The sequence below is a fragment of the Danio aesculapii genome, chromosome 15, assembly GCF_903798145.1.
Source record: "Danio aesculapii chromosome 15, fDanAes4.1, whole genome shotgun sequence".
NCBI classification, from domain to species: Eukaryota; Metazoa; Chordata; class Actinopteri; order Cypriniformes; family Danionidae; genus Danio; species Danio aesculapii.
Genome location: NC_079449.1, coordinates 39,815,734 through 39,825,658, shown reverse-complemented (window position 1 = coordinate 39,825,658; position 9,925 = coordinate 39,815,734). Strand labels below are relative to the sequence as shown.

Genomic DNA, 9,925 nt, shown 5'->3' with positions numbered 1-9,925 from the left:
TGCTGCGAAATTCACCCACACACTGTCATTGGAAGAGCATGTCATGCCTGTTTTCATAAACCCCTCAAAGTTGTCCTGAGTGCTTAGTGTTTCTTGAATTGTTCAGTTTAGTCTCTTTCGTCGTCGAATTTTTTCCTTGCTGTGAAGAGAGAGTTGTCTTCAGTAATGTCAGTGTCCCGCGTCAGACCGCTTGTGTGTTTGTTTGGGCGCGGGGCAGCGGTCAGGGTCTGCCGGACAGTGAGCACCTGGTCACCGGTAGGAGCCGCTTTCAACGCCAAAGTCCAGAGGAGGCTCGAACTCTTCCAGCAGAATGTGGTGAGAGTATATGTCTATGGTCTGGGTCCAATGTGAAGCGTTATTGATATTATTATTAGTAGCAGTAGTATTGTTATTATATATATATATATATATATATATATATATATATATATATATATATATATATATATATATATATATATATATACTTTTTTTTTTTACTATGTATTTTTTGCCTTAAAGGGCTAGTTCATCCAAAAATGAAAATGTACTCAGTATTTAGAAGTGGTTCCAAACCTCTATGAGTTTTTTTTCTTCAGTTGAACACAAACGAAGTTATTTGAAGAAAGATGAAAACCTGTAACCATTAACTTCCATAGTAGGAAAGACTAATACTATGAAAGTCAATGGTTACAGGTTCCAGCATTCTTCAAACTAATCTTCTTTTATGTTGAACTGAAGAAAGGTAGTCAAATAGGTTTGGAACAAGTTAAGGTTGGGGGAGTCATGACTTTTTTTTTTATTATTCCTGCGTGAACTAATAATTTAATAGAGTAGATCACGGACTGTGTTTTTTTTTTTTTTTTTTTTCAGGGTCTGTTCGGTGTCCCGGAGCTCAGCTCGGTGGAGGGTTTTGAGGTGGTGCAGGATCGAGCCTTGCAGGAGACAGAGCAGCTGGTGGAGGAAGCCTGCCGCTGCCCTGCAGGAGTTCAGACCGTGCAGATATTTGACAAGCTCTCAGACAGCCTGTGTAGAGTGGCTGACATGGTAATCAATCAATTAGGGCTCCACAATATTGGGAAAACTCTATACTTATATACTTAAATGTATCTATATCTGTTTATTTTATTCGTAAGTAGAAAAACAGAAAGCAAAATAAAATAGGTTTATTTATTTATTTATTTATTTATTTATTTATTTTTGGTCATATTAGTTAGAAATAAAACACACTTCAATTAAACACACTTTGAATGCAATGTAAATAATATTATTTATTCAATTTAATTAGACAACAAACACCAAAGTTAGATGTTTAAATCTTTGACACATATTTAAAAAAATACATCAATTAAGTGTTTTTTATTTCATTAATTCATTACTTATTAATTCATTCATTTATTTGTTTGCAGGCAGACTTTATTAAAGTAGCTCATCCTGACCCATCATACCGAGAAGCAGCAGAAAGGACTTGCATAAACATTGGCACCATGGTGGAGAGGTGGGTCTGGATTAATACACACTTTTGAATCAAATTTGAATGAATTAAGTATTTATTCCTTTTGAATCTGCCCTACAGGCTCAATACCAATGTTGAACTGTGTAAAAGCTTAAAGGACCTGTTGGACAATGAAGAGATCATGTCCAAACTAGATCCAGAGACAAGGTATAAATCCCACTTTCTGAAAATAAATTGTCACAATACACATGCAGATGTTACCACTCCATGCCGTCAAGTAACTTCAAAAAGTTCAAAACAAGCATATCATAGAAATCTTATATATATATATATATATATATATATATATATATATATATATATATATATATATATATATATATATATATATATATATATATTTCTAAATAATTCATTAATTTAGACTAATTGGAATTGTTCTAGAAGATTATTAGGGGTTATTCTGGATTATTATTGGGAAGATTGGAGTGAAATATTTTACATCACAGGTACAGAAATTGAATAATCAAATGTAAAATAACACCGCATAGACCTCATTGTATAAATGATCCAATAAATACATCTTTATTAGAGTTACAAACAGTACATGTGCCTGAATACTTTAAACTCTCGTGCCTGAATGCTTACACATTCAAAGTAAACTTTCACTCCATTATGGTTAAACTCTTCAGTTTGTCCAAAAATCTTCTGTGTTCTGAACTGTGGTTCCTGGTTAACTAAATGCCCAACATATAAATACAACATTGCACTAAACTTCACTCCAAAACAGACAGTTGAAACTATCATTACAATATGCTATTAAATGAAAAGCAAATAAGGACAACTCAGCTTATTCTTCAGTTTTTAAGCCCCGATTTGTTCAGTAGTTTGAGAGTAAACCAAAAACCAGCAGATTGTGTGCATATTAATCCACATTTACAAAATTGAAACATAAACACAGACACATTTCATTTTTCTGACACATTGGAAATGAAAGAAACCTATAATCAATATGAATTTAGGACACCAGAAGAAAGGAGCAGCTCATGCTAATGTATAACGACAACAATATCTGGATATTAGAAGTCAGTATTTTTTACACTCGCAATATTTACAGATGGTTCAAAGGTGAAAAAGGCTCAAAGCTGAAGACCCCACTTAGTGTTTGTTATGCGCTATTCCTCTTACTGTAAAATGCATTCTATTGGACTATCCTGCTTTTAAAGACTAGAGAAGTGAACTCACTAGATATTCAGCTAAGTTTTAAGTGTCACCAGGAAAAAAGTTAGAATTTTTATCTTATTAATGTTAAAAATCTTTAACGTTAATTGTGTAAACAACACATTTATGTTATTAATCTATGTAATCAGTTGTTTGCTGTTTTTAATTGTATATTTGTTAATGGAATGGAATGGTTTTTGCCATGAAAATAGCCTTTGTTGCTGACATGGCATTAAATAAAAATACATCACATAAACATTGCACTTCCTGCGATATGACTACTGTATTATGGATGTGTGCGTTATGATATCAATGCTGAAATGATATATTGCACAGCCCTAATTACCTGTATTATTTTATTTGACGCAGACGAGTGGCTGAGCTCTTCATGTTTGACTTTGAGATAAGTGGAATTCATCTGGATACAAAACAGGTCCGTTATATTGCTTTACTTTTGGGGCTGATCACAGTTTATTGAACATTGAAATACACACTGAATGTGTTTAAGGAGTTGTTTAGTCAAAAATGGAAATTTTCTCATCATTTAATCATTCAAGTGGTTCAGAACTTGAATGATATTTCTTCTTTTGTTGAACACAAAACAAGATATAACAAGCGTATGAGGGAATAAACAGTGTTGGGCTAATGCATCACAAATATTGCAAGTTGTGCAATAATAGATTTCTTTTGAGTAAAGTATTACAACCTCCCCAGTCTAGGGTTGGGAAGGAGTAATAAAGAAAGTGGTGGAGGTTTGGATGTAGATTTCCCTTCTAATGATTTACAAAAACAATAAGCTTAGCGTCAAAAAAAATAAATAAAATGATACATTTATTCAACATAAGGAAGCATACATGTGTGCAGGAGGGGTCAAGGCCAACATTGACAAATCATCCTAACTAGTAATTAAAAGAAAACAAAATACAACACAACACACTTACTCCCTTTCTGTTATTACACAGGAGAAAAGTTAGACAAAAGAAAATGGCAACCACCTCCCTACAGCTTCCAATAAATTAACAATTTAACAAACAATAAGAAAAGTCTTTTTGTCACAAAGGTTAAAGAAAAAAAAATGCTTTGACAGTTTAGCTATTAACTCACATGATTTGGCTAAACAAATCCTCTCACCAGAGGAGTAAAAGTCTTCACATACATTATCAACAATTTAACCACATTAATAAGAACAAAACCCCAATTAAAAGCCAGCAGAAGGAATTCTTGCTCCAAGCCTCCACACTCCAAAGATCCCAGCGCTGTCCTATATTTTTAAGCCAATCCTTTGGTAGACCAATAATGACAGAGAATCCATCAGTAGAGCCGATTTGCAGGGTTGACTGCACCTGATCAGAATTAACAGCCTCATTGTAGGAGAGAGAGAAAGAAAGAGAGAGAGAAAAAAAAAACACAATATCTACAAGAGACACTCATAAAACATAAAAAAAGAAAAGCATTACTTAAAATAAGTAATATTATTTAAGTTACTTTTTAATTAATTCACTTTTAAAAAATGAATTGCTTAATTAAAATTAATAAAAATTACATTAAAGAAACACATTAAAAGTAATCAAGTTACTAGTTACTTTTTTGGGGGAGTAACTCAATATTGTAATGCTTACTTTCAAAAGTAACATTCCCCAACACTGGGAAAGAATTTTCATTTTTGGGTAAGCTTTCCCTTTAAGGTATAGGAACAGATCTCACAGACAACCCTGTTCTGTTTCTCAGAGGAAGGAGGCAGTGAACTTGAATGTGAAGCTGCTGGATCTAAGCAATCAGTTTCTGATGAGCTGCCACATGCCCAACAGGATCGAGAAGAAAGCTCTTCCTGAACACATTTACCAACACTTTATTAAAGACGGAAAGTACATTCAGATCGGAGGCCTGCATGCGGATGCACCTGATGACTTGGTAGATCATTTGCTTAATTAGTAGAAACTAGAGGTGCTGTAGTAAGGATACTTAGCACAATATGGTATTAAAAGGAGCTAGACTTACTGCTGAATAGCAAAATCCCACCTTTAGACTTAAAGTTATTACAGTGGGGGGGAAAGTATTCAAGATGTCATGTTTTGTCCTGGGAATAATATTTATAAAGGAGCTTTTGAAATGGAATTGAACCAGATTTTGGTAAAAGCCGAAACAATACAAACATAAAGTAAAACAAAAAAAATCTTAAAAAACAATGTTTGTGTAACAACAATGAAATGACACAAGAAGAAAGTACTGAACTACAGAAATGTATTTAATACTTTTCATAAAAGGCTTTCTTAGTGATTTTTTTAGCAGCTTCAAGATGCCTCTCATATGGAGAATGAAGTCACATGACTTGCTCAGGTGTGAGTTTTTCAACAGACTTCATCAGAGTGTAAAAATCTTTATGGTTCTGTGGATTTCATCTATCTAAACTAATTACTTGTTACTTTGTATTTTCTATTGGATTAGTGTCAGGTGATTGGCTGGGCCATTCTACAGCTTGATTTTCTTTCCCTGAAAGCATTAGAGTGTTTCCTTGGCTGTGTTTGCTAAAATGTCACCTCTGGTTTCATCTTCATCATCCTGCTAATGTAGATGTTTGACTGAAGCAGCTAATATTAAGTTACACTATCCTTATGATAGGGCAGAGGGTTGCAGAATAACTTCTGAGAGAATTCAGCTGCTGTCTGGGCTTTCACTGCCTTTTTACACATTCCTTCCTGTGTTCTATTGTTTTTTCCTGTGTCTTACATTTTATTACACATAACTTAATTTGTAAACTAGTTAGATTTTTTTTTCATATATGTATTTCATTGGTTGTTATCAACATCTGGTGAAAATTTCAAGACAACAGCACCTTTAGAAATACGTTTTCTGAGAAAAATGGTGATGTGTTTAATACTTAGTTCCCCCATTGTATACTGAACATTTTGCACCCCTAGTTGTTACTGTTTTAAATGATGTTTACCTAGAGTCTCTCAGGTTGCTTTATGTGGAGTAATTATTGTTTTTTGTAATTTTTTTTCCAGGTCAGGGAAGTTGCATATAAAGTTTTTCTCTACCCGAATGCAAATGTGATGCACATACTTGAAGAACTGCTGGCCTGTAGAGATAAACTGGCTCGTTTAGTTGGTTATGAATCCTATGCACACAGAGCATTAAAGGGAACCATGGCCAAAACCCCAGGTAGAAGTACCTTCAAACTAAAAGTCTTCAATTTCTGTACCACTAACTGTACATGACTAAATCCTTAATAATAACTATATTCAACAAATGTTAAGCATGGGAAAATTATTAGAACTTTAAATTAAACACTTGTTTTTGAGTGAGTAAATATGATTTTATTATTGTTGTTGTTTTTAGAAGAAATTAAACATATTGTATTATATTGATTAATGTTTCACACAATTTCTGTTTTTCCACAGAGGCAGTTATGAACTTTTTACAGCAAATCACAGACAAGCTTGCAGACAGGTTGAGTTTTGTCCCTTTAATAATTTTCATTTGCTTTAACTCACAGATACAAAATATTACATTTTATATTTTGAGCATTAATTACAATGTCTTTTTAACAAAAAATAAATAAAAAAACTTCTGTATTGTGATATTGAAGTAGTCGTAATCCAGTATTTGCCACTAGGTGTCGCTGTCAACTAAAGATTTAATAGAGACTGTAAGCTGTACTTCATGTTAATAATTAGCACGTATGATGTTTGTATAGTGCATAGTTGTGCATAAGTCTTTATATAACGTATTTAATGTTTCCATTTCTATTTCTGCAAACTATAGGACTGAAAAGGATTTTAAAATGATGAGGGATATGAAGACAAAACTCAACCCTCGAAATTCTGTAAGCAATTCTCAGTTATTTCAATTTCAATTATTATTTTTTTTAATAAATCTTATGATGCCACACTGTGTCAAAATGATTTAAATGGACAACACAAACGCAACCCACCAAGTGTGTAGAATTAAAGCAAAATTAATATTCTTTTGTAGGAACTAATGCCATGGGATCATCCATATTTCAGTGGTGTGACACGTGCAGAAAGGTATGTTTTTTTGGGGGTTTTTTTCTTCAGAAACTTTTCTTCTTGAAATAATAAGCATAACTCCACACAAGGGGTTCTCAAACTCGATCCTGGAGGTCTGGTGTCCTACAGATTTTAGCTCTAACCTCCCTCAACAGAACTGCAAGAATGTTTCTAGAAAGCCTGGTAAGAGCTTGATTAGCTAGCCCAGGTGTCTCTGATTAGGGATGAACCTAACCTTTGCAGGACACCGGCTCTCCCGGGCCGAGTTTAGAAGCTCTGCTCTACACGTTTGGTATTTAAAAAAAAAACTTTTAATTTGGCAAGTTTGCATCAAATTAATAAAGTCTTAAAATAAGGTCTTAAAAAGTCTTAACCTCCTAGGGCTTGAGCACATTTTAGCTCTTAGTGGCTATTTAAAAAACTTTGAATGTTTTATATTTTGTTACAGACATACATGTACAGTGTCATACTGCAGCTGTTTTGCAGCATATAAAATGTCCCAAACACTATTTTTAACTGTCCAAAATGGGAAAATAAGTTTTTACTCTCTGATAGTCAAAGCAAGTTAAAAAAAATTCTATGCTAAATATGCATTAAAGAAAATTCAGGAAAAAGTGTTTTATGTAAATACGGACCACGAGTCCACACATATGGACGTACTTTTTCTCTAAAAATACGTCACATCAAAAGATGATACTTGGGTTTTCATTCTAATTAGGTTTTAATAAGTCCAAATAGCAAAGAGAAATAAAAAATGCATGTAAAAAACACCTTGGGCCTTAATAGGATAAAATGTCTTAAATCTTAAAAGCTCAATTTTAGGCCTTAAAAAGTCTTATATCTACTGAAATATTGTGTTATAGGTCTTAAATCTTTTTTAACAGGTCTTAATTTTTCTTCGTTCATGTATAGCTTCCCATTATGGCCACTCATACAATCACCAACAATCCCAAAAGTTTTATTTAAAAATAGCCTTTTTACCTCTATTTACCATAATGTTTTAATTGCTTTCCTTACAGTAACATTTGTTTTAAAAGTTCTCAATTTATTTACTGCTGAGGATACTGACCTGACCTATATTTTTATTATTAAATTATTATTATTGTATTATTAAATGTATTAAATTTGAATCATGTTTTGATAGCGCAAGTGGAAATCTTTTCCAACTGGGATATTCGAAAAAATCCTTAGCATTTAGCCCTGTGTAATTCTAAAATTTCTTTCATAACGGTCTTAAAAAGGTCTTAAAGTCTTAAATTTAACTTGTTGAAACCTGCAGAAACCCTGTATTTAATATGTCTAGAGATTCAGCTTTGCAATCATATATTTTATATTCAAAATAGTATATTCAAATAGAAAATAATTATTTTAAACTAACAGTATTTTGTCTGTCTGTCTATCTATCTTTGAAATTTATCAGATTTATTTATTTTTTTCGTTTATTTAGCTTTTTAGTAATTCTTCCTAATTTCTTTTCACATTCTTGTTATTTCTCCTTTGTAGTCTGTGGTCTTTGTAAGAAAAAAGAAATGTGCACGGACATTCAGCCTTCATTAACGTTGCGTGTTTATGTTTTGTCTGTGCAGATTCAACATTGAGCCGAGTTTGTACAGTCCGTACTTCTCGCTGGGAGCATGTATGGAGGGTCTTAATGGTGTTTTTACGCAGCTGTATGGCGTGTCGCTGCTGGCGGAGCAGCCCAGCGTGGGGGAGGTCTGGAGCGAAGATGTGCGCAAGCTGGTGAGCTCACACCTCTGTGATCCATTATCAGACCCAGTGGGCCGAAATCAGAGCTCATCTTCAGTTATTTTGAATCGTTATTTCAGGCTGTGGTGCATGAAACAGAGGGACTGATGGGATATATCTACTGTGACTTCTTCTACAGACAAGACAAACCTCATCAGGTAAAGGACTGTGATAAGCCGTTTGAAAGTGTGTATGAGTACCAAATCAGTATTTGTGAGCAATACCCAAATTTGCACTGTAAAGACCAAAATTATCGATTTTTTTTTATATTAATTAAAGATTATGTTCCATAAAGATATTTAGTAAATTTCAGATAAAAGTTTATCATAGATAATTGTTTTATCTTGCCCAAATATTGTCCTATCTTCACAATTTATGCATTGATAGAAAACATATTTATTTTGCTTTCAAGTGATGCTCATTATCAGTTAATTTTTTATCACACTTATGACTTTTTCAGGGTAACATTTATTACACAACAATTAGTTCCAGTCCTCAAATTTGATTGGCTGAGTGGTGGTCAGGGCTGGCGCGTCCATAGAGGCGACCTAGGTGGCCGCCTAGAGGAGCAGAATGGAGAGGGCGGCATCCGCGACACCTCCCCCACCACCCGCGTCCTCAGCAGTTATATCCGTGCCTAGGGTGGCAGAATAGAGAGGGCGGCGTCAGCGTCCTCAGTTAAAACCATTTGTGGAGTTTGCATGTTCTCACAATCCAAAGACATGCGCTATAGGTGAATTGAATAAACTAAATTGGCCGAAGTGTATTAGTGTGTGTGAATATGAGAGTGTATGGGTGTTTCCTAGTACTGGGTTGCAGCTTGCAGGGCATCCGTTTTGTGAAACATATGCTGGAATAGTTGGTGGTTCATTCCACTGTGGCGACCTCTGATAAATCAGGACTAAGCCAAAGGAAAATTAGTGAATGAATGTCTTTAAAAGGGAGTCAACACAATTTAACAACATTGATTAAATCACATCAAAATCCACATAAGTGAAAGTGAGTCACTGAATCATCTGTTCAAAATTGATACATTTAAGGAAAGAATCAAGTTCATTTAAACCAATTCAGTATTTCAGTCAGTGCTTTAAAACATTTGTTCGCTCATGGAAGAGACAGGTCACTGTCCTAATGAAAGAGTCTCTGAATCATTCACTCAACCAATTAATTCAAACTATGTATTCTTTAATGAAAGAAACAAAATATTTTTAATAAGGAAAGAAACAGGTTACTAAGTTTACGAAGGAGTCATTGAATCGTTCACTCAGCAAGTTATTTCAGAATGTTGATTTATTAAGGAAAGAAACCGGGTACTAAGTTTATCGAGGTATTTAATCTTTCACTCAACAAGTTCGTTCAAAACATTGATTCATTAATTCATTTTTTGAATGTCAACTAAGCATTTCTTTAAAAACTTTGATTTATGAAAGCATAAAAAAATACTTTGAGTCTCTTAATGAATTATTCACCCAACCATTCTGTTAGAAATTAATTTGTTAGGAAAGAAACAAGT

At 33.7% G+C, this 9,925-nt stretch overlaps 1 protein-coding gene across 1 annotated transcript in view; it reads left to right on the top strand.

Annotated features, from left to right (window-relative positions):
• Nucleotide 1: 1 nt before the first annotated feature.
• mipepa (mitochondrial intermediate peptidase a) overlaps nt 2-9,925 on the top strand; it is a 54,596-nt gene continuing 44,672 nt past the window's right edge. The window contains exons 1-12 of the mRNA XM_056474527.1: nt 2-315; nt 853-1,026; nt 1,389-1,477; nt 1,556-1,642; nt 3,026-3,089; nt 4,385-4,567; nt 5,662-5,818; nt 6,058-6,106; nt 6,422-6,482; nt 6,632-6,684; nt 8,253-8,406; nt 8,493-8,570. Of these exons, the coding sequence (XP_056330502.1) occupies nt 166-315; nt 853-1,026; nt 1,389-1,477; nt 1,556-1,642; nt 3,026-3,089; nt 4,385-4,567; nt 5,662-5,818; nt 6,058-6,106; nt 6,422-6,482; nt 6,632-6,684; nt 8,253-8,406; nt 8,493-8,570 (1,299 nt within the window). The 5' untranslated portion in view covers nt 2-165. The remainder of the gene's footprint in view (nt 316-852; nt 1,027-1,388; nt 1,478-1,555; nt 1,643-3,025; nt 3,090-4,384; nt 4,568-5,661; nt 5,819-6,057; nt 6,107-6,421; nt 6,483-6,631; nt 6,685-8,252; nt 8,407-8,492; nt 8,571-9,925) is intronic.